Below are 22,931 nucleotides of genomic sequence, written 5' to 3'. Positions count from 1 at the left end.
GGTTAAACAACTATTTGAAATAAAAAATAAATCCTTTTATTTTATTTGATATTAATCTAATAAAGAGAGGGATATTTACAGTCTATTTATTTTAATAAGTCAATAATTATCAACACCTCCTAGGGTTTCCTAAACCTACTCTCATAAATAGAAGAGTATGGCCTAAGTCTAGGGCTAACTATACTGATTGAGTAGCAACACATATTAAGCTACATTCAAAACCCTAGGCAACCCACTAAGAAAAAAATCCAAATTAGAAAATCCATAAAAAGATTTGACAGAAACTTTTTGAAAATCCAAAAAAGGCAGAACTGGATTCTCATCCTCTTTTTGATTCAACAGCTTCCTCATGTCTTGAGACTCATAGAACGACGACTAACGGTAACATCATCAACATCTTTTCTCTAATTAATTCAATTTCTTTTTCTTCTTTTATGAAAACATGTTAGGAATATCTTTTTTTATGATTATCCTATTTAATCCACGTGATTAGATTAAGATTTCCTTTTTACTAAACATGCTGATTTTATTAGATTTTGAATCTAATAATAAGAACACTTAGAATCTTGAACCGAATTTGATTAAATTTTAAATCTGATTAGATTATTAGGCTATATATTTTTTATATATATTATACATGTTCTAACTTAATTTTTTTTTATGCATGTAAAAATCAGTTTTGGGCATGGAAATCAAGAAAAGACCGCAGAAACCCCTCCAAACCTCCAGATTTTCCTATCCATGGAATTCTTAATTGTAAATAAGCTAACATCTAGTCCCAACAGTTGAACCAAACATCTTCATAGGTAGCATCAATTACAGATGGTATTTGGTTTAGAAGTTTTGTCCAGCTGATAGTTGGATTCCACTCAACAACTATATTAAATCTTTTTATTAAAACTTAAAAATTAACAGCTGATAGTTGGTTTCCACTCAACAAATATATTAAACCTTTTTATTAAGATTTAAAAATCAACAGCCGATCGCTGATTTAGTATTAATCAACCGTTAATTTAAAGTAAAAGATTATTATAAATTTTAATGACAATAATGTTATTTAAATAAAAAAAAAATCAAACCTGCCTTTTCTCTCGGTGTACCATCCATTGACAATTATTTTTCTTCTTCTTTCTTTTCCCTCCCCTTCAAAAATTGCAGAAACAAAATGCAAGATTACCATAATCCCAACCCAAATAAACAAGTTCTTTAACCATTTAAATCAACAAAGTTGATAAATTTTAATTACAATTTACAAACCCATATCTATAAAGTCAAATTTCTTTCCATTCAAAAACAATAACCCAATTTCTTATCACTAAATACAAAAGAGCCGGCGTGGTGATCTAGAGTAATGAGAGCAGATGTAAAAGCTCAATTTCTTATCACTAAATGCAATCGTACATGTATAGAATGTGCAGATCTTGTTGGGTTCTTGATTGATCATTATATTGCTTAGGTACCATTAGGGCCTTTCCTCCTCCTCTTTTAGTTACCCCAACCTTCTCTTTTTCTCTCTCTCAATTTTTTCTTTCAAACTGCATATTTATCTATTGCTCTATATTTTTTTTCCACTGGTTAGTGAAGTAACCCTGTTTCTCTTTCTATTTCTTTTTCTCAGAATCATCCCACTCAAGTTGGTATGGAGGAAGAGATTGGGGTAGAAGTGTTTTACGAGACTCGTACCCACGCCTCAAGGCCATACATTTCCAATTACCCTCCTCAATCTCCGAAGGTGCATTCTTAGATCTCTTTGCTTCACTTTCATCTATTAAAATTACCTATTCTATTTGTTTCATTTTTTTATCTATTTCCAGAGCAACGAAGGCGGTAAAGGGATTTTATCATCCCTCTTTTCTGCTCCAGGTACCTTCAGTTTTCTTTTTGTTTTTCTTAGATGCTAATTTATAATATGTGAGGGAGTAGTTTACAATGTGCATGGCATGCCAATTTCGATATATAATCGTTTACTAAGTGAAAAACTTAGTGATCTCCTCAATTTGTGTTTATTTTCAATAATAGTATGTTATACAATTCGTTTACTTGATTATATTATTTCACGTTGGCCGTTAAACAGTCATTTCTTGATGGCTATATGGGTGTATAAGCTTGTATGTGCAATTGTTCTTTTGATTAATTGTTCCCCCTCTTTTCTGTCTTCTTCTTAATACCGTTAATAGGTATATGTCAAATTAAGAAGTGGAGAGAGTACAGGAGTCCAGTAAAAATCAAGAAGCCTATATCTTTGATTATCTCTCCAAGCGGTGAGAGAGTGGCTGTTGCTACTGGGAGTCAGATTACTATTTTGCGGAAGGAGGATGACTACCAAGAGCCATGCGGCACTTTTATGAGTAAGAGATTTTGGCCTATTTAATGACATTAAGAATAACAAATGTTGGTACCATAAAATTTTGATTACAAGATTCTTTCTTTTTATTTTTCTTTTTCTTTTTCTTTTTTTCTTTTTGTAAACTACTGCATTATGCTTTGATTCATGTCTTGTATTGTTTAGTCTTTGTATTATGTCCTATTGGGATTTTGTAATGGCAGCAGTGAAACAGATGCTTTTGGATAAAGAATTCATATGCAACCTAAGTAAAGAAACTTAGGAATCCTTTGAGACCTGCCTAGAATTGAATATGCAAGACTACTAAATTACTAAATGAGAAAATTTTCAATAGGGATGATACAGGAAACATGAGTCTTATCAGATACCAATTTACCTGTTATACAGCTGGTTTGTGCATGCATACTGAATAAAATTTAATAATTTTATATCAGATTCCCATTTTCTATTATGCAACCAGTTTTGTGAACACGTATGAATGTTAATTATTTGATGTGAATGGTTTTGGTAAAAATAGGATAAACTAATAAACATGCTTAGGAAAATCTAGAGAATTCCTTTGCTGGTTTTGTTGGTTAGTTGTAATGCATTCTATCCCGTTAGCCTATAGTTATTTATAACTTCTGTTCCATGAACCAGGCTTGCTTGGTATGCTTTCTTTTGGAGTTTGGTCAGAATCTCATGATATTCTTGGAATTGCCGACAACAATGATACACTCTATTTTATCAAAGTAAATGGTGAAGAGATCACAAGAGTAACAAAGAGACAATTAAGAGTGGCTTTTCCAATCATATGTATGATTCCGCAGGACAATACTGATGCACATGAATCTTGTCTGTTAGTACTTTTATCTCTCTATCTCTCTCTCTATTTACATACACACATATATACTCTTTATATCTGCACCTTCAGAAGTTGTAGAGTTTTATCAGTTAATTAAATTTGGAAAGTTTTTCAGGTGTAGCTTCATCATTCTTACAGCAGATGGATTCCTTCATCATATTGAGATTAGCCAACAGCCAACTCCCTCTATTTCTATCAGGCAGACATTAAATAATGTGTTAACAATTAGGAGACAGTTCCCCAAGGATGTTTACTGCTTTGACTATGATCCTGCACATTCTTTGCTTCTTGTTGTTGGAAGTGCTGTTAGCACCTCAATAGCCTCTAGTGGAAATTCTGGTATGGTTTGGTACTGTTTATTTTCTTATAGAAGTTTGAATTTAAGTAATGCTGGAAGTAGATGATCATATGCTTCTGTGCCAAAATTTTGACTTGCAATTTGTGGATAGACACCAAAAATCAACAACTTGTGACTACTAAAATCATGGATAGTTGTTAAATCCCTTTTTGCTTTTCTTTTGAGCTTCATTCTTAAGTGGATCTTCTTCTTCTTATCGGTGCTTGCGCGTGATTAGAAGTAGTGAAAATTCATTGCGAATTATCAGGGAACATGGCAAAATAAAACAGAAAAAGTTATTCTTCTTTGGTATCATTTGAGAGAGTAGTTTTTTTTTTTTTTTTGACTTTCATATTTCATTTTTCTTTTTATACTTCCAGGATCTTGTCAACTTTCTCTTTGGCGTAGATGTCCAAATGTAGATCTAGAGCTATTGTCCTCTGTTCAATTTGAAGGCTTATATCACAAATCAAAAGACTTTTTAGGTCAGATAGCATATCCAAAGGTGCTAATGTCACCAGAAGGCAATTTCGTTGCTACTTTAGATATATCAGGATGCTTGTACATCTTTAAGCTGGATAAAGAACAGAGTTCACTTTCTAGCATTGCTGTTGGAGGGAGATTTGGCTCACAGGTGATCGATAACTTGACGAACAGGCATAAAGAATTCTTAAATGATAATATTGATTTTACATGGTGGTCTGATCATATTGTGACTCTTGCAAGGAGGGGTGGTGTATTTACTATGCTTAATATCCTTGCTGGCTTACAGCTTCAAAAGAGTGATCATATATATTCGATGCCTGTTTTAGATAGAGTACAAAAGCTTCAGGGACACTTGTTTCTTGTGGAGAGCAAATCATTTGAAGAGGGAAAAAGTTTGTATAATCATAATGGAGAATCCACAGGTGTGCATCTTTTAGAGCAAGTCAAGGAAGGTACAAGTAATCAACATGATTTTTCCAAGTTGCGTTGGAGATTGGTGTCAATTTCACAAAGATCTGTTTCTGAAATGTATGATGTTCTTATTAGCAACCATAAATATCAGGCAGCCTTGGACTTTGCCAATCAGCATGGATTGGACAGAGATGAAGTTTTAAAATCACAGTGGTCGCATTCTTGCCAAGGAGTAAATGATATAAATTTGTTTTTATCAAACATTAAAGATCATGGTTATGTACTTTCTGAATGCGTACACAAAGTAGGACCAACAGAAGATGCTATGAAAGCATTACTTGCTTATGGACTACACGCAACTGATCAGCACCGTTTTTCGGTAGCAGAAGATCATCAAAGGAGCGAAATTTGGGATCTCCGTTTGGCTAGGCTTCAGTTATTGCAATATAGAGATCGGCTAGAGACGTACCTGGGAATAAACATGGGAAGGTATTATGCTTTGTAGATGTGCACATAAAATTGTCTTGAAACCTAGAATTTGTAAATTAATCTGTTGGATGCGGATGCAAGATTTTATTTTCTTATCTTTCTAGCTTCTTGTTGCTATGTTAAGATGTACAAAATTGAACTGGAAAACCCAGTGCAGAAAGGACAGAGAAGCTTAGCTGGAAAAAGAAAAGCAAAAAAAAAAAAAAAAGAGAATCAAAAAGGAAAAAGCTGAGTCTGATGATATTCATACCTGTCCTGCATTATGTGGTATGCCAGCTTGGTTTGAATGGATGGATAAAAGAGGGTCTCCTTGTACAGATTCTTTGAGACAGTTCTTCCATTGGGAATTTTGCTTTCCAAGAATATGTGAATATTCTCTTGCATGGCTAAAAAAATATTGAGTTTGTAAAATAAATGTATTAAGCTCATATTATTGGCTAATAAATGCTATCTACTATGGGATCTGACTCATAATCTTACTTGTATATGGTTCCATACCGTTGACTATTTCTACTGACTGACAGCTTAATGACATAGTCTTGTGCAGGTTTTCTATGCAGGAGTATAGTAAATTTCGTGTTATGGCTCTAAGTGAAGCTGCTGTAACACTTGCTGAAAGTGGCAAAATTGGTGCCCTAAACCTCCTTTTTAAACGCCATCCTTATTCTCTTTCTCCTTCTATGCTGCAAATATTAGCTGCTGTCCCTGAAACTGTTCCTGTTCAAACATATGGGCAGCTTCTTCCTGGAAGGTCCCCTCCTACTGCTGTTTCTCTAAGGGAAGAAGATTGGGTCGAATGCAAAGAGATGTTAAGCTTTATCAACAGGTTACCTGAGAACCATGAATTAGGTAGTCAGATTAGAACTGAGCCCATTGTCAAAATGTGCACAGGATACATTTGGCCATCACCTAATGAACTTTCTTTATGGTATATGAATAGAGCTAGAGATATTGATTGCTACAGTGGTCAGCTAGACAATTGCCTCTGCCTGGTTGACTTGGCTTGTCAGAAAGGTATCTTTGAGTTACAGCAGTTTCACAAGGATATTTCTTACTTGCATCAGCTTATTTATTCTGATGAGAGTGATAGAGAAGTAGGCGTTAATATTTGTCTTTCGGAGTGGGAACAATTATCTGATTATGAGAAGTTCAGAGTGATGCTCAAGGAAGTGAAAGAGGAAAATGTGGTAAAAAAGTTGTGTAACAAGGCAATTCCTTTTATGCATGATAGGTTTCACCCCTCGGCTTCTGTTAGTCAAAATCAGGCTAAGGATGGTCGTCTTTCCTTACACTACAAGGATGAGGCATTTCTAGTGAGATGGCTTAAGGAAATTGCTTTGGAGAATAAATTAGACATATGCTTGATGGTTATTGAAGAAGGGTGCACAAACTTGGCTAGTAACGGTTTCTTCAAGGATGAGATTGAAGCTGTGGACTGTGGTCTGCAATGTGTATATTTATGCACAATCACAGATAGATGGAGCACATTGGCTGCCATATTGTCAAAGCTTCCACGAAAGCAAGGTGAGTTTTTGTTGTACTGACTTGATTAGAAGGAGACAATATGAGATTTATTGCTTGTCATATATCATAATTTCTAAAAGGAGGTCAACTCAGAGCCTATTCCACAATCCACCCTTGCAAAAGGTGGGGGGAAAGGGAGGGATTTTCCTAGAGGAAAATTAACTTTGTAATTTATATACGATGCAGGGTAAAGCAGTACACATTTGTCTATACCTGCTATCTTTTGTGAGTTTCATCTTGAACGTGATTTGGCTTAGAATATAGTTATTAAAGGCACGCAAGGTGCACCAGGCGCATGCCCTTGCGCCTTAGGCAGCCAAAGGCAGGTGATGTCACAAAGGTGTCTGCCTTGGTGCAAGTCAAGGCGCACCTTTATAACTTTTTGATATACATCTAGTTCTTTGTTTTTTTTATAAAGTAGTGGGCCTTTTATTTTAGTTTTAAAAAGAGCTTATAATGGGCCCTACCACGCAAATTCTTTCAATTAAAAAAACAAAGATTAAAAGAAAAGAAAACAGAAAAGAAGATAAAAAAAGACTTAAGGCAGCTGTTCAAAACAATTTTACTTCTACCAACTGCTCAAGACAAGCCGTGTTTGGCATCTTCTCATACGAGAAATAACCCTCCTTTAGTACTTAGAGATGAGGAAAAAATTGATTTTGAAGAAGATGATGGAGAATATGAAGAAGACAAGTGGAACTGATCAACTTGAGTTTGATGATGATGATGATGAAGACCCTATTAATGTCGATGAGAATTAGTTGTGATTTTATAAGTGTTTTAAGAACTTTTGCTTTAGTATTACTAGGATTAGGAAGCTTATGTGTTTTTTATCTAGAAACCTTTATTATTAAGTCTTGTGTGCTTTTTTTGTCAACACTATGTGTTTTTAGGTATTAGTACTTTTTTTAATATATTTTGTTAATTTTTGCCCTTGTATGTGTCAGGCGTGTGCCTGTGCCTTGTGCATAGGCTCTAGGACCCCTTTGTGCCTTGCACCTTTAATAACTATGGCTTAGAAGAAGCATGCATTCTTGATGAAGCTTGCATTTCTCAAATTTATGATTATTTCCAATTTAAGAAGTTGTAGTAATATGACAAGCTGGCGTTTGAATTTTAATTCTCTTAAAAACATTGAAGCTGCAGCTGTAATTGCTGGTATTGTTTCAATAAACATGTGTCTGTTCGGGTTATTTGAGATGTGTTTTCAATAAACTTGTTTCAACAGTTGACCTTACAGATGCTGAAATGTATACAAATGGTCTTGAGGAACGTCTTAAAGTTGCTGAAGGTCATATTGAAGCTGGGAGGCTCTTGGCATTTTACCAGGTTTGTGTTCTCTCCTATATGATGATTTTAATTTTTTAGTCTGTTAACAGAATGGATTCTTTGGATTCGCTTTTACTTTTTGGGTATTGCCCCATGGGTGATATTGGTTCAAGGTGCTAATGGTACATTCTTCTCATCTTAAGTTTCTTTTAGGCCTTAAAACTTAACGATAGCGCTTAGCTATCTTTCTAAAAATTGTCTGGGGATTCTCTGTTAATTTGTATCTAGTGTGTGGGTCTACTCATATGATTTAGGGCTATCATTGTAGTAAAGCTTCCTCTTGGAGTCACTTTACGGATGATGCATGAGATTTTTGGTTATGTAAATATTAAATTAGTGGAAAATGCATTACCTACTACCTTGTATGGTTGTAGGGCATCGGACATAATTCATGTAATCGGAACTACTTCATTTTGTTTCATTTAGTTTGATGATAACAGTTCTTGTTTGTATTCAGGTCCCAAAACCAATGAACTTCTTCCTGGAGGCTCATGCAGATGAAAAAGGTATAAAACAGATTCTCCGCCTTATGCTTTCGAAATTTGTTCGGCGACAACCAGGTCGATCAGATAATGACTGGGCAAGCATGTGGCGGGATATGCAAAACTTGCGAGACAAGGCTTTTCCTTTTCTTGATCCGGAGTACATGTTAACAGAATTCTGCAGAGGACTTTTGAAAGCTGGGAGATTTTCTCTTGCAAGAAATTATCTTAAAGGTACAAGTTCAGTAGCACTGGCATCAGAGAAAGCAGAAAATCTTGTTATTCAAGCTGCACGTGAATTTTTCTTTTCAGCTTCTAGTCTCTCTTGCTCAGAAGTAAGTGCTCAATTGTCTTTATTCTGTCAATATATAAAAACATCTGCTTAGGACTTCATGTCCTCATTTATATCTATATCTGCTGTAGCCTGTATCTCTCAAAATTCAGTTTCTAATTTGAATTGTGATTTCTGTTATGTGACCATATCATTTTCGTACATTTGTTCTCAAAAGCACTATGTTAACTTTTATCATGAGATGAAATGTTTCTCCACTATAGGAATTTTGTAAGTGATCTAGTACAATATACATGCATGCATTCATACATATATATAAGGCAAAACTCATTGTTAAACCCTTTAAATTTTTAGTCCTATTTTATTGAGCCCTTGTATTTTTATTTTTGCTTTCATTAATGATTATTGGATTCTTAATCAGCATAAAATTAAAAATGCAAGGGCTCAAGGAAACAAAAAATTAAAGGGCTCAATAAAATAAAAATGAAAAATTCAAGGGCTTAAACATGCATTTTTACCTACATGTAAATGCACACAGGCATGTGTACATACATGCATGCATGCGTGGAAGGCATGTACACATGCAAATACATACATATGTATTCTATGATATACCAAATGGTACATTTTAAGGTTGAAGTAATCGTTTTAAGTTTTAACATGTTTGGATGGAGTTTCTGTGAATTATTCGAAGGGCATGGTTGCTTTTTAATATATCATGACTTAATTATTGAACAGTTAATTGAGTTTGTTAGTCTCTCTATCATATGCTGAAATAATGGCTTCTCAAGTTTCTAATATTACTTATTAACATTTATTAACTTGACTTGTTTTGAATGCTCTCTCTTATTTTCAGTAACATGCAATGGTAATGTCTCTACTGTAAGAGAAAATGCTTTTGAAGTTTGAAGTATTATTGATAACTTATTGTGTTGTCTTTCTAAATTTTTTGAGTATTATTAGCATTATCGTAACATTTCAATTCTATATTCTTTTTTGGTATATATGTCGATTTAGATTTATAGCTAGTTGTGGTTATTATTAGGATCTTGTTTTGTTTTTATGATCTTTGGGATATTATTTTCTGTGTTTTCTGTCAAGTGTCAACTTCCTTACTTTGTAAAGGGTCTTTATATGCATATGAATTACCTTGCCTGTAGTTTTGCTTTCAGTCGTTGTCAATTAAAATTGAAGTTCTGTTTTAATGCAAAGCACATTTCTTCAGTTTTCATTATTTAGCTTCCTTTATTATTGTACCTTGTTTTAATTTGGCATCTAACGGGCTACTTTTTGAATTTAAACACCATCAAAAGTGCAACCAAAGGATCTTCCAGTATGTTATTTTAGTTAATTTCTTTTTCTGAAAAGAAGAATATTTTTAAAGAATTCAAGCTAATATTGTCAACTGATAGTCATTCGTCAATATTCTTTATAGATTTACTAGTGATGATTCTGCAACTTTTTCCAGATATGGAAGGCTAAGGAATGCCTAAATTTATTTCCAAGTAGCAGACTTGTTAAAGCAGAGGCTGATACAATTGAGGTACTCACTGTTAAACTTCCAAGCCTTGGAGTTACTCTTCTGCCTTTGCAATTCAGGCAGATAAAGGATCCTATGGAGATTGTGAAAATGGCAATCATCAGTCAAACTGGAGCTTATCTACATGTTGACAAACTCATTGAGGTTGCTAAACTCCTGGGTTTGAACTCTCCAGAGGATATAGCAGCTGTTGAGGAAGCTGTTGCTAGAGAAGCTGCCGTAGCTGGTGATCTGCAATTGGCATTTGATCTCTGCCTTGTTTTGGCTAAAAAGGGACACGGTCTCATTTGGGATTTGTGTGCTGCAATAGCCAGGGGTCCTGCCCTTGAAAATATGGATGTAAGCGCTCGAAAGCAGCTATTAGGTTTTGCTTTGAGTCACTGTGATGCAGAATCAATTGGTGAGCTTCTGCATGCATGGAAGGATCTGGACATGCAAGGCCAATGTGACACTTTGTTGATGTCAACAGGGATGAGTTCCCCTAAGGTTCCAGCTCAAGACTCCTCAATTATGTCTCTGTCAGTTCATGGTATTCAGGATATTGTTGACCTCAAAGATTGCTCCAAACTGGTTGATGGAGAAAGTGTTCATGATCATGAAGCTTACATAAGTAAAGTAAAAAGTATACTTTCTTTTGTTGCTAAAAACTTGCCCATGCAGAATGGAACTGATTTGGAATCTTTCTTGAGGGAGAATGGAAAGATTTTTTCTTTTGCTGTTTTCCAACTTCCATGGTTGCTTGACTTGAGTGGGAAATCAGGAAATGATAAGAGACTTGTTTCTGACTTTGTTTCTGGAAGACAATTTTGGAGCATACGCACACAAGCCCTGGTAACTATTCTCTCCTGGTTGGCAAGAAATGGTTTTGCTCCCAAAGATGATGTTATTGCCTCTCTGGCAAAGTCAATTATAGAACCACCTGTTACAGAAGAGGAGGACATCATGGGGTGCTGCTTCTTGTTAAATCTTGTGGACGCCTTTAGTGGAGTAGAAGTAATAGAAGAGCAGCTGAGAATAAGGAAGAATTACCAAGAGATTTGCAGTATCATGACTGTGGGGATGATTTACAGTTTATTGCATAATTTTGAAGTTGAGTGCAATGATCCGTCTCAGAGGAGGGAGCTGCTGTTCGGGAAATTTAAAGAGAAGCACACGCCATTTAGTTCGGGTCACTTATTTTATTCCTTTATTACAAAATATTCATGTGATAATTTTTGCATGTTTGCCATGTTATAATGTTATTCTGTTGTTATGTTGCCTTTTGAACACAGATGAGATCAACAAAATTGATGAAGTACAGTTGACATTCTGGAGGCAATGGAAGCTCAAATTAGAAGAAAAAAGGCGTGTAGCTGAACATTCTAGATTATTGGAGCAAATCATTCCTGCGGTTGAAACCGGGCGTTTTCTGTCTGGTGACCGCAAATATATTGAGAGTGTTGTTTTTTCCCTGATAGATTCAATAAAGATGGAAAAGAAGCGCATTGTGAAGGATGTCTTGAAATTAGCGGACACATATGGCTTAAATCATACTGAGGTATGCGGAGCTACCTGCATTCATCCTTGAATACGTGAACAAGTCAATAGCATGCCTGTTTTAGTCTTTGGATCAATCTTTGCTTTTTTTCTGCTTTGCAGGTGCTCCAGAGATACCTAAGTTCAATTCTTGTCTCTGAGTTTTGGACTGATGATGATATTATGATGGAAATCGCAGAAGTCAAAGCAGATATAATTGATTGTGCTTTGGAAACTATCGAAACCATTTCTGTGGTTGTGTACCCTGCGATTGATGGGCACAATAAACAGCGTCTTGCTTATATATATGGCCTACTCTCTGACTGCTACTTGCAGCTAGAGGAAACGAAACAATCATTAATTCACCCTTGTTCCTCAAATTTATCCACTCTTGATTTGGCTCGCTTATACAAGGTCTTTGAGCAAGAATGTCAAAGGGTATCTTTTATTAAGGACCTAAACTTCAAGAACGTTGCTGCATTAGATGGTTTAAATTTGCAATCTTTACGAAGTGAAGTGTATGCACACATAAATGAACTTAACTTGGAAGCATTGGCAAAAATGTTACAGACATTGGCAGGTATCTACACTGATTCATTGCCTGAAAATCTTGTGTTATGGCAAGATGTGTATAAACATTATGTGCTAAGTTTGTTGAAGACATTGGAAAATAGAACGACAATGGAATTCAATTTTGTGAACCCTGAAACATTTCAGGAGTTTATTATTCAACTTGAGCACACATATGATTTTTCTCATATGTATATCAGACTATTGGCGCCATCTGATGCCTTGGAAATTATAAAGCGGTACATAACTATGATAGTACCCCTGCATGGTTCTTATGGGAGTATTCCAGATAACTCAACATGGCAGGATTGCCTCATAATCCTTTTGAACTTTTGGCTTCGATTGACTGAAGAAATGCAAGAAATTGCATCCGGTGAGTGTTTGGACAAAGTTGGGTTTGATCCAGAATGTTTATCAAGTTGCTTGAAGGTCTTAATGAGGCTGGTGCTGGAGGACAGTGTAACACCAAGCCAAAGCTGGGGCAGCATTGTTGGCTATGCCATTTGTGGCTTAAATGGTAATTTTTCTGTTGAGATTCTGATTTTTTGCAAAGCAATGGCATTTTCTGGCTGTGGGTTTGGAGCAATTTCAGAATTATTCTTAGAAGCAATATCGCAGTGTGATATCAGTTCAACTCCATCAGCTGACTCTGAATCCCAAGATCTTCTTCATCTTTATATAAATATGTTGGAACCCATATTAAAAGACTTGGTCAGTGGAACCTGCGAACACCAGAATTTGTATCATTTACTATCTTCACTGAGCAAATTGGAAGGTCAACTAGATGATTTGCAAAGTGTCAGACAGGCAGTTTGGGAGAGGATGGCCCAGTTCTCTGATAATTCACAGCTACCAAGTCATGTTCGAGTTTATGTTCTTGAGCTTATGCAGTTGATCAGAGGTAGAAATATTAAGGGTTTCTCAACAGAGCTGCAGTCCAAAGTTTTACCATGGGAAGGGTGGGATGAGTTGCTTTCTACAAGTATAAAGAGCGAGATTAATGCCAATCATTTACTGCTACATCATACAGATGCTTCTAGTCAATTAACAAGTACTTTAGTTGCTCTTAAATCATCTCAGCTTGTGGCCGCCATATCCCCTAGCATAGAAATTACTCCTGACAATCTCTTGAATGTGGAGACAGCTGTCTCTTGCTTCTTGAAGTTATGTGATGTTTCCAATTCAGATACTCATGTTGAGGTGTTGCTAGCCATTGTGGAAGAGTGGGAAGGGTTCTTTGTAGTGGGAAGAGATGAAATCAAGCCTTCAGAAACAACTGAAGCAGTAAATGACTGGAACAATGATGACTGGGATGAAGGATGGGAAAGCTTTCAGGAAGTAGATTCTCTTGAAAAAGAGAAAATAGAAAACTCGCTTTCTATTGATCCTTTGCATGTGTGCTGGATGGAGATTTTCAAAAAACTTATTGCAATATCACGGTTCAATGATGTTTTAAGACTGATTGACCATTCCTTAACAAAATCTAACCGAATATTGCTGGATGAAGATGGTGCCAAGACATTGAGTGAGGTTTTACTGGAAATGGATTGTTTTGTGGCTTTGAAGCTGGTGCTTCTTCTGCCTTATGAAGCGTTACAGTTTCAGTGTTTGGCTGTGGTTGAAGACAAGTTTAAACAAGGAGGTATCTCTGAAACAGTTGGCAGGGACCATGAGTTCTTCATTCTTGTATTGTCCTCAAAGATTATATCAGTTATAATAACCAAGTCTTCATACGGCACTATTTTCTCCTTTCTCTGCTATCTGGCAGGCAATTTGTCTCGCCAGTGTCAGGAGTCCCAGTTATTTAGGATCATGGAGAAAGAAAAGACTGAATCTGTAGATACAGAAAAGGACTTCTTATTCCTTTTCCGAAGAATACTGTTCCCCTCTTTCATATCGGAGCTTGTGAAGGCTGACCAGCATATCCTTGCAGGATTCCTTGTTACAAAGTTTATGCACACAAATGCTTCTCTGAGTCTTGTTAATGTTGCTGAAGCTAGTCTAGCTAGATACTTAGAGAGGCAGCTCCATGCACTGCAGCACGATGAGTTTGCTGTGGATGACATAAGTTCATGCAAGTTGCTGAAGAATACCGTTTCCAAATTGAGAGGCAAGTTGGGAACTGGGATTCAGTCTGCATTGGCATTACTTCCTGCAAATGTTAGATAAGAAGGCTTATTACAGAAGATTTTCATGTTAAGAACAGGCACTTGTATGCATTATTTCATACATAAGCGTTGACATTTTAACTTAGAAGTTTTGTTCTTGAGCTAGTGCCAAAAGTAGGAGAATTACTCTTGTGCTTTAGATGATAGCTATGCAATGTGTTGGAAAAAAAAACGACAGAACTAAATTTTCTTTTTCCTATAACAATGTGTATTTTTGCAGATATTTAAGAAGTGAGCAGAAATTCGACCTCCTTTTGTCAAGTTGAGGGCAATAAAGACTTGCGAGGGATTGGGGGAATGAGATTCTCTTATATTTAATCTGGATATGATTTATGTTTGTAATCTTTATTTTTAATTCTAAATTATATAGTTGAAATTTTATTAAAAAAATTAAATTTAAAATTTTAAAAGTAGTAGTTATTTATTGAATAACAGATTTTAATTATTAATTTAAAATTTAATAATCAAGATTATAAAAATATGAATTGAACATATAAGAGTTTTAATTCAAGATTTTATTTTCTTAAAGATATTTTAAAAAAAATTAAAAATGGCACCTATTATTTCTTAAAAAATTTGAAGTTAATTATATTCAGATAACTAAGCAATGAAAGATAAACAAATACTAAATTTAGCAGTAGTATTTTAAAAATTCATGCTAATGATTGATCTAATGAAAGATATATTTGGTTAAGTATGTAGCTATTGTTGGTAGTTGATAGATAATTATTTTATTAAATATTTTATTTGTATAATATTAATAAGTAAAAATATTAAATATGATATTTATAAATTATTTTATTTTGTAAAGAAAAGAATTTAAAACTATTTATTCCAATTGCTATTTAAAGTTTAAATTAGTATAATAAATAAAAAATTCAAATTAAGTTCCTATGCATTAAACAAAAAGAATAATAAGTGTTCTTATGCATTAAACAAAGGGAGCCGAGAGCTGTTCATGGCATAATCCTCATGCTGTAAACTCAAAGCATGGACAGATCCTCAAGTTAAGACACAAGCGGCCTCTTGCCATGGGGGTCTTTCTACTCTTTTGGATCTTTAATTTAGCTGAGTTAGCTCTTTTGGATTACACCAGAAACAGATCGTAGCAACTATTAGAACATTGCCATTGGATCAAGAGAAGAGAAATGAGGAAGTTAGAAAGCCATAAGAGAGAGTTTTCTTAGAGAAACTTGCTTAGAGGAAAACTTGATTCTCTTATTCTCAAAGACCTCCCCTTATATAGAGTGGAGAGTCGGTAGAAAATATGCCAAGGTTAGTGGGTATCCCACTAAGACTGATAATACAGCACTATCAAACAAAGGTTAGTGGATATCCCACTAAGACTAATAATACAACACTATCAAACAAAAGTTAGTGGATATCCCACTAAGACTAATAATACAGCACTATCAAACAAAAGTTAGTGGAATAATATAAAAGAGTGGCCGACAGTTGTATGTGGTCAGAAGACGTCATCATATGAGTCATCATCCATTGGCTGGGAGTCTTGCATGAGGGCTTCTTGCTGTGCCCTGGTCAAGGTAGGGTCATCCAGAGGAGTTGGAAGATCAGAGAAACAGAAATGTTCAATGGATTGTTTAGTTGATTGATGTCCATTGAAGGTGCAGACTAATGGTGTAGACACATTAGCTGTCCTTAATTCATTCCTGTACTGCAGGGCCCGTTTTAGTTCTTCTGTGATTGGTGGAGGAGCAAGATGTAAAGGACTATCAAGTGTTCTCCAATAGTGACAGATATTTTGAGTTGCATAGGTGTCTTCTGATAGTCGGAGATAGGGCCTGTGTAATATGAAAATAGCATGGTATTCCGAAGCTCTGGAATTATTGTCTGAGAATAACTGGTGCCCATGAATAAGTTTAAGGAGATCTCCTGTCCATTGGTATGGAGTTTTGAACCAGGTAAGGAATCTCCATGGATAAGACCCCGAGTTAGTTTCATTATTGAAGAAGTGTAAGAGATTCATAATAGGCACCTCTATAGCATGATGACAGACTGTAGATAGGCACCATAGAAACCATAACTCACTTTCATGCTTTGGATGTTCAGGGGATAAGTGGTAAATCAAACACCAAGGGTAGTCTGGAAAGAAGAAGTTGGGTTGGATTGGGAGTGAGAAGATTTGTTGAAAAGTTGCCAAATAATGGAACATCATGTTTCGGGCAAAGTCTGTGACTTGTTTGGTTGTAAGGTTGTTGGGAAGGTCTGGTGGTGAAGGAGGTTGCAGGTTGGATCTGGAGGATGAGGAGGCCATAAAGATTATGGGAAGATTTATTGTAGAGGTGAGAAGAACTATAGGCTGATTCTGAGGCTTAGAAAGTCTGGATAAGAAATCCGGGATTAGGTTTCTTATCCCTTTTATATGCTCAACCTTAAAGTCATACCTGCTGAACCATGATTTTAATCGCAATAGTTGGGGCTCAGGCAAGGTCTTCTGGTTGGATTCAAGAATCTTGGGAAGGAAGAGTTGTCCATCCGAACCGGAAGTCTTTGTCAATCGGGAAGAATTCAAACTTTTTATCCCGTACTTGACCGCGAATTTCCTTGTAGGTGGTGTGATAATGTTTTTCTGAAGAGGAAAACTGACCCGATGCATATCCACACAGTTGTTCTTTGTCGTGGAGCTTTTCTAGGAGGATGGCCCCCCATGCATAGTCAGATGCATCTGTTTGAAGAATAAGTTCTCCTAGCGGCGGGATTGTAAGAGGTGGCGGATTGTGGGCCGACTCTTTTAATTTTGACAAATTTGTTGTTTGTTCAGCTCCCCATGGAGGAGGGTTCTTCTTGAGCATCTTTGAGAGGTGGCACGTGTAACTAGACAGGTGTGGAATGGCCTCTCGAACATAATTCAGGATTCCAAGGAACTGTTGAATTTGTTTTGCTGATAAATTTTCTTCCGAAAAATTATCAAGTTCCTTTGTCAGGTGGGGACCATATGTGTCCTGGCCATCCTTGAAATGCATTCAGAAATTCAATTTCTCGTTGGCCAATAAAGCTCTTCTTTTCAGATAGCATAATGCCATATTTTTGGATGATGGCAAGGAACTGTTGTAACAGTTGGTGATGGTCCTCAGCTGTTTCTGAAAATAGAAGGATGTCGTCGATATAGATCAAAGAAGAGTAAAGGATAGGCCCAAAAATCTCAATCATTGTCTTCCCGGAATTGAGATGGGGCCGTCTTGAGCCCAAAAGGCATAACCCGGTATTGGGCATTAGGGATACAAAATGCAGTTTTGTATCTCTCGTAAATTTGGATACCGAGTTGCCAAAAGCCTGCCTTTAGGTCAAATTTGGAATAGTACTGGGCCTTTTGGATGTGGACCTTGAGATTTGAGATTCGAGGGAGAGGGAATTTGTTGTCTTGAAGGAAATGGTTTAAGGGTTTGTAGTCTATGACAAGCCTCTTCTTTCCTCGGATTCTTTCAGACCTTTTCTCCACATAAAAGGCTTGGCAAGCCCATTGTGAAGTAGTGGGCTCAATTAAACCTTCTTTATGTGATGTCGGGCATTCTGATCGGGCAAGGGCTAGGTCTGTGGGAGACATTCCCATGTGTGTGGCTTTAGTAGGGTTAATGTCTTCATTAAGTTTGAAGGGGAGGCTGATATAGAATTGTGGATTTTTCCACAGAGGAAGAGGATGTTGGAAATGTGAATGGGATTCTCAGATGAATCAAGGAATTTTTCCCGTATGTAAGGAATGGAGGAATAGTATTCGCAAATGATTTGAAGTTTCAGTGTATGACCGAAACTGTCTCTTGAACTTTATACCAGTTGGAAGGATTTGGAGCTTTTGAGCTTGGTGATAAACATCAAATCCTATCAGAATATCCTTGCTTGGAAGATCTGAACCAATGATGTGCGTCCATACAACGCAATCAGGGAAGAACTGAATTCCGATCTTCTGTCTTGTGATCAGAGTGGTTTTGAAGGTTTGACCGTTGGCTGCCCTGAAGAACTGATCATGGGGCTTCCAATACTCTGATGGGAGAACCATTGGGTTCATCATGCTTCTTTGAGCTCCAGTGTCAAAGAAAGCTATTACTGGAACAGGCTTGGAGTATTTTGAGGACAGTATCTGTATGGGAATATATGGGACTGGAGGAGGTTTTGTAGTAAATTGAAAAGTTTCAGGAGGTGGAGGAGAAACAAAGAAGGAAGATAATAGGGTTGGAGAGAGAGGATATTGTATTGCATCTTCCAGAATATTCTTCTGACTTTCTTCATGCAGACCAATCATCAAGATTGGTATTTCACCATCGTCTGAATCTGAAGAAGATTCTTGTGAAGACTCTGTGGAGTCTGAGAACTCCATTTCTAACCCAAATAAGCTTTCTGGGGTAAGATCTTCTTGCTCTGAAAGTAGGGACTCTATTTCCTCTTCAAAAGAGTCTGCAAGAGATAAGGACATGCTAACTTGTTGTATCATCTTTGCTGACTTTTCTGGATTCCTGGGACAATTTTTTGCATAATGTCCCTTCTTTTTGCAGATGAAACATCTGTCAGACTTGTACCCCTGGTTCCGTTTTTTACGGAAGTATTTGAATCTCTTTGGGTTCTTTTCCCTGAACTTCTTGTTGCTGCGCGTGTATTTCTGGAAATGATGTCCAGATTTCTTCTTGTGATTTGTACAGACGCAGTTGGCGGCTTTGCACTTGATCTTTAGGTGGTTTTTGTTGCAAGCCTTTTGGACAATCAAGTCCCTTTGAGACAACCTTTTGAATAATTCCTGTTGATCACACAGTCTCTTAATGGAAGAGAGTGTGAATTGCCAGATTTCTCCAAGTGTAATAGAGGTGGTGGTCTTTTGTAGCATGATCATATTGTTAACCTCAGGTTGTATCTCATCTGGCAGAGAGGTGATGAAGGTATACTTTAGTGTATCATCACCATCATGTCCTCCAATGACATAGTAGAGCTTGGACATAGCCGAATAGTGTTTTTCCAGATCCTTCATCTTGAATGAACAGCATTTTCGATCAAAGAACTCTTGTTTCTGCTGTCTTATGACAAGGTCATAGCTTCCAAGAAACTGGTTATGGAGGATCGTTACTGCCGCTGATGGAGTCGGCAGAGTGACAAATTGAAGCCTAGTGTATTCAGGCTGAGACTGAAACCAATCTCTTAAGCTTCCGGTAAACCTTGTGACAAATTCGGCAAGGACTTTTTTGAGTGTGGCCCCTTCAAGGGTCATCTGAAGATCAATCCATGCCAGGAATTCGGAAAGCTTATCCTTCCATTTTGATGGTGGCAAGTCATCAAAAGTGAACCAAGGTCCTGTGCTAGCTGGTTTTGACCTTGGGTTGGAAGCTCCAATGGGAGTAAGAATGACTGAGCATCTTCATCTTCAGGTTCTACTACTTCTGGACTGGGATCAGTAGCAGAAGTGTTCATGAGTATTTCAGTGATGTCCGCCATTTCTGAATTGTCCGAAGAAGATTCTGAATCATACGGACTGATGAGAGATTGCTCTGGAAATTTGTCTTTAGGGGCTAGAGGAGGAGAGGTTTTCTTTTGCTGGATTTCTGAGTTTTTTGGGTAAAGGTGAGAGAATGTGCCAAAGGGCTGATAAAGGGTTTCTTGTGGTTGATCTGGTTGTGAGAGAAAAGGGAAAGAGGAAAAGTATGAAGGAGTAATAGCCGATGAGGTTGAAGCTGCTGATATGAATGTTGGAATTGCAGCAGACTGGTCTTTCCGGAGATCATTTTCAATTTGATCTATTTGCTTCTTCAAATGGGAAATCTCCTTTGCTTTTGCATGAAAGAGGGGGTAATCGGTACGAGGTATCCGGAGTTCTTTGTCCAGGAGCTTGATACTTTCTTTGTCAAGGATGAGTACAGTTGCAAGACTTCTTGTGAAAAAGTATCCGACTTGTGATCCATGTTTTGAACCAAGTGCGATTGCTTGATCCAGTTTGCCATCTATCTTCTTCAAGTAAGTGTTTTGGACAATAGAATTAGATGTCCGCTGATTGAGAACTTCTTCAGGGGGGTGTCAGCGGTTCTAAGTTTCCAGAAGGTGAAATCCGTGTAGGAAGGATTTCAGATCTTTTGTTCTCTGTTTTTCCCAAGGGAGGGAAATCCTCTGGTTGTAACATGAAACATTCTTGAACCAAGGGTTGTACCGCTGATAGAGATGAAGTAGGTCCAAAAGTTCGTGGCGTTGTTATTCCTGGCCCAACGTTTTGTACCTCCTGTACAAAACTGGACGGGTACCGGGTTTCCAGCCTATAAACCTTTGGATCTGACTCAATCTCCATTCTGCAAGTTGCAGAAGGGGGTTTGCCATATTCAATGTTGAGTTGTGCCATAATTTCTTTGAACTCATCATAAAAAACGTCAATGACCGTTTTTCCTTCTTTGGCAAGAAACTCAATTGCCTCGTCGAACATTGGCAGTGGCTTTTTATTCTTTTTCTGGGAACCATCTGGATCCCGATCATCTGGCTTAGGATGAATCTCCGAACAAGAAGTATCCAGAGACATCTTTTCGGATTCTTCATTGATGCGAAACAGGTTCAAAGTATAATCCATGTCATCATGACATAGGTATTCTGGCTTGCACATTTCTGGGGCTACATCCCAGACAAAGTGTCCTCTGACTTGTGCAGCATAAATCTGGTTTCCAGATGCTTGAAAGGAGTGAATAGGGACCTTCTCCCTAGGCCGTGATACTGGTTGTATCATTGATGCTTGGAAAATTGATGGTGCCGAGGAAGATTCCTCGATCCTTGTAAAGATCGTCTCCCATCCTTTTCTTTGTATAAAGAGGGGATCTGTGGCTTGAACTGGTTTTGATTGAGATGCCTGGAGCTTCTCATAATTTGTTACCCACTCAATAGGAATTAGTTTCCGTAGATCTTCCTTTTCAAGCTGTCGAGGAGCTTGAACTATTGTAGGGGTTTGACCAGAATCAGCCATGATGTACAAAGCATCTGATGAGGCTTGGAAGCCTGGGATCTGCAGGTTAAGTGCATGATCCTGCAATCGATAAACGATCTGATGGTGAAGAGTCGCTGAGAGAGCATTTTCAACTTGACTGGCTCCCGTGATTTGGACTTGTACTTTCAAGGCAGTGGATAGATAAGGATCACTTAGAGAGAGGTTAAAGTTTGGGAAGAAAGTCAAAACAACACTACCAGTGTTGAGTGTTGTGACTATTGTCCCAATCACTGCATGCTCGTACTTAAGGTAACGAGTGTCCAAAAGCGACATCCGTCATGGCAATCCCATCCTTCCATGATAGGAAAGGACAAGTCTCATGACTCCGAGGATGGAGATGAGAATAGCCTTACTTCCGCCATTGTTCTATGAAAGAGTTGGGGATTTCTAAAGTAACATACCGCTCTTGAGAAGTAGCGGTAAGTGAACAACGAGAAAGTGAGGAGGATTGAACATATTCTTTTATGGTGAGGGGTTTTTTGTGGATGATTTGGTTAAAGGTTTTTCTGACAAAATTTTGTTTCTTGAATATGTTGTAAGGGTTGATGATAGGTACTAGAGTATCTTCTATCTGTACGTTATCAGGAATATGGGAGATCTCAACAAGATGATCTATCTTGTTAGATATGGTTTTCTTACAAGAGGGAGATAATTGAAGGGTAGAAGTATGAGAGGTAATCTCGGTTGACATGGTGTTTAGGGTTTTCTCTTCTTCTATCACCAAGGCTCTGATACCAAAGGGAGCCGAGAGCTGTTCATGGCATAATCCTCATGCTGTAAACTCAAAGCATGGACAAATCCTCAAGTTAAGACACAAGCGGCCTCTTGCCATGGGGGTCTTTCTACTCTTTTGGATCTTTAATTTAGCTGAGTTAGCTCTTTTGGATTACACCAGAAACAGATCGTAGCAACTATTAGTTTAAAAATTAATAAAAAGTTTAGTTTAATTTGTTGATTTTAAAAATAAAACCCACTGATAAAAAGTTTTAAAATAGAACAGTTATGAATTCGAACTATTCAATGTCCTAATAATTGTTGTTTAAAAAATTAATTAAATATCTTAATATAGTTGTTGAAAATTAAAAAACTATCAGCTACTTTTTAACAGCTATGTAAACACCTTGTACGAGTCTAATCAATTTAATTAGTCAAACTAGTTTGATTGTATATCCGATTAGCTTGATAAAATTTATTAATGATTTCTTAGAATAAACTAATCCAATTGACTAGTTCAACCAATTAAATCTAGTGAACCTACCAATTCTAACATCCCTAATTGTTCAAATTAATCATTGATTTCTAATTTAACAATTGGACTGATAGAATAGAAAAGTAAATATTACACTTATAATTTGTATGATGCCTTCGTATGCTTAAATTATCCAACTTAATTATTACTAATATTTTTAAGTAATTAAATTTAAGTATAAATATGTCTTAAATCTTACTTGACTTGTTATGTTCAAAGGTTAAATTATATCAAAATTTTATTTTTTATCTTTAAAGAAATTATGTTAAGAAATTAGAATTATAAATATCTTACTAAAAATACAATTACATTATTTTTGATGAGATACTTACATTATTCTAAAAAAATAGTTTTAAATGTTAATTTAATAACAACTTAATTTTAGATGAATTT

The 22,931-nt window shown here is 36.6% G+C and overlaps 1 protein-coding gene across 3 annotated transcripts; it reads left to right on the top strand.

Moving 5' to 3' along the window:
* The first annotated feature begins 1,087 nt into the window (after positions 1-1,087).
* Positions 1,088-14,629, top strand: LOC8276868 (MAG2-interacting protein 2). 3 transcript variants are annotated; one of them, XM_002515637.4, is made up of 13 exons: positions 1,088-1,456; positions 1,619-1,732; positions 1,815-1,863; positions 2,178-2,348; positions 2,984-3,182; positions 3,304-3,527; positions 3,906-4,911; positions 5,459-6,435; positions 7,676-7,764; positions 8,222-8,581; positions 10,007-11,246; positions 11,350-11,615; positions 11,717-14,629. In XM_002515637.4, exons 2-13 carry the CDS (start codon positions 1,640-1,642, stop codon positions 14,330-14,332), a joined length of 7,290 nt encoding a protein of 2,429 aa, XP_002515683.2. In that variant the 5' UTR covers positions 1,088-1,456; positions 1,619-1,639; the 3' UTR covers positions 14,333-14,629. The 3 variants fall into 3 exon arrangements, with proteins under 3 accessions (XP_002515683.2, XP_015572662.2, XP_015572661.2); XM_015717176.3 differs by having other exon boundaries at positions 7,664-7,764; positions 10,007-11,240; XM_015717175.3 differs by having other exon boundaries at positions 7,664-7,764.
* The last annotated feature ends 8,302 nt before the right edge of the window (positions 14,630-22,931 follow it).

This window comes from Ricinus communis, chromosome 1, assembly GCF_019578655.1.
Source record: "Ricinus communis isolate WT05 ecotype wild-type chromosome 1, ASM1957865v1, whole genome shotgun sequence".
NCBI lineage: Eukaryota > Viridiplantae > Streptophyta > Magnoliopsida > Malpighiales > Euphorbiaceae > Ricinus > Ricinus communis.
This window is presented reverse-complemented; position numbering and strand designations above follow the sequence as displayed.

Coding starts and splice junctions, on each gene's coding strand:
- LOC8276868 (XM_015717175.3), top strand. CDS start 1,640: ATGGAGGAAGAGATTGGGGTAGAAGTGTTTTACGAGACTCGTACCCAC. Junction 4,912..5,458: donor CTGGGAATAAACATGGGAAG/GTATTATGCTTT, acceptor AGTCTTGTGCAG/GTTTTCTATGCAGGAGTATA. Junction 8,582..10,006: donor CTAGTCTCTCTTGCTCAGAA/GTAAGTGCTCAA, acceptor AACTTTTTCCAG/ATATGGAAGGCTAAGGAATG.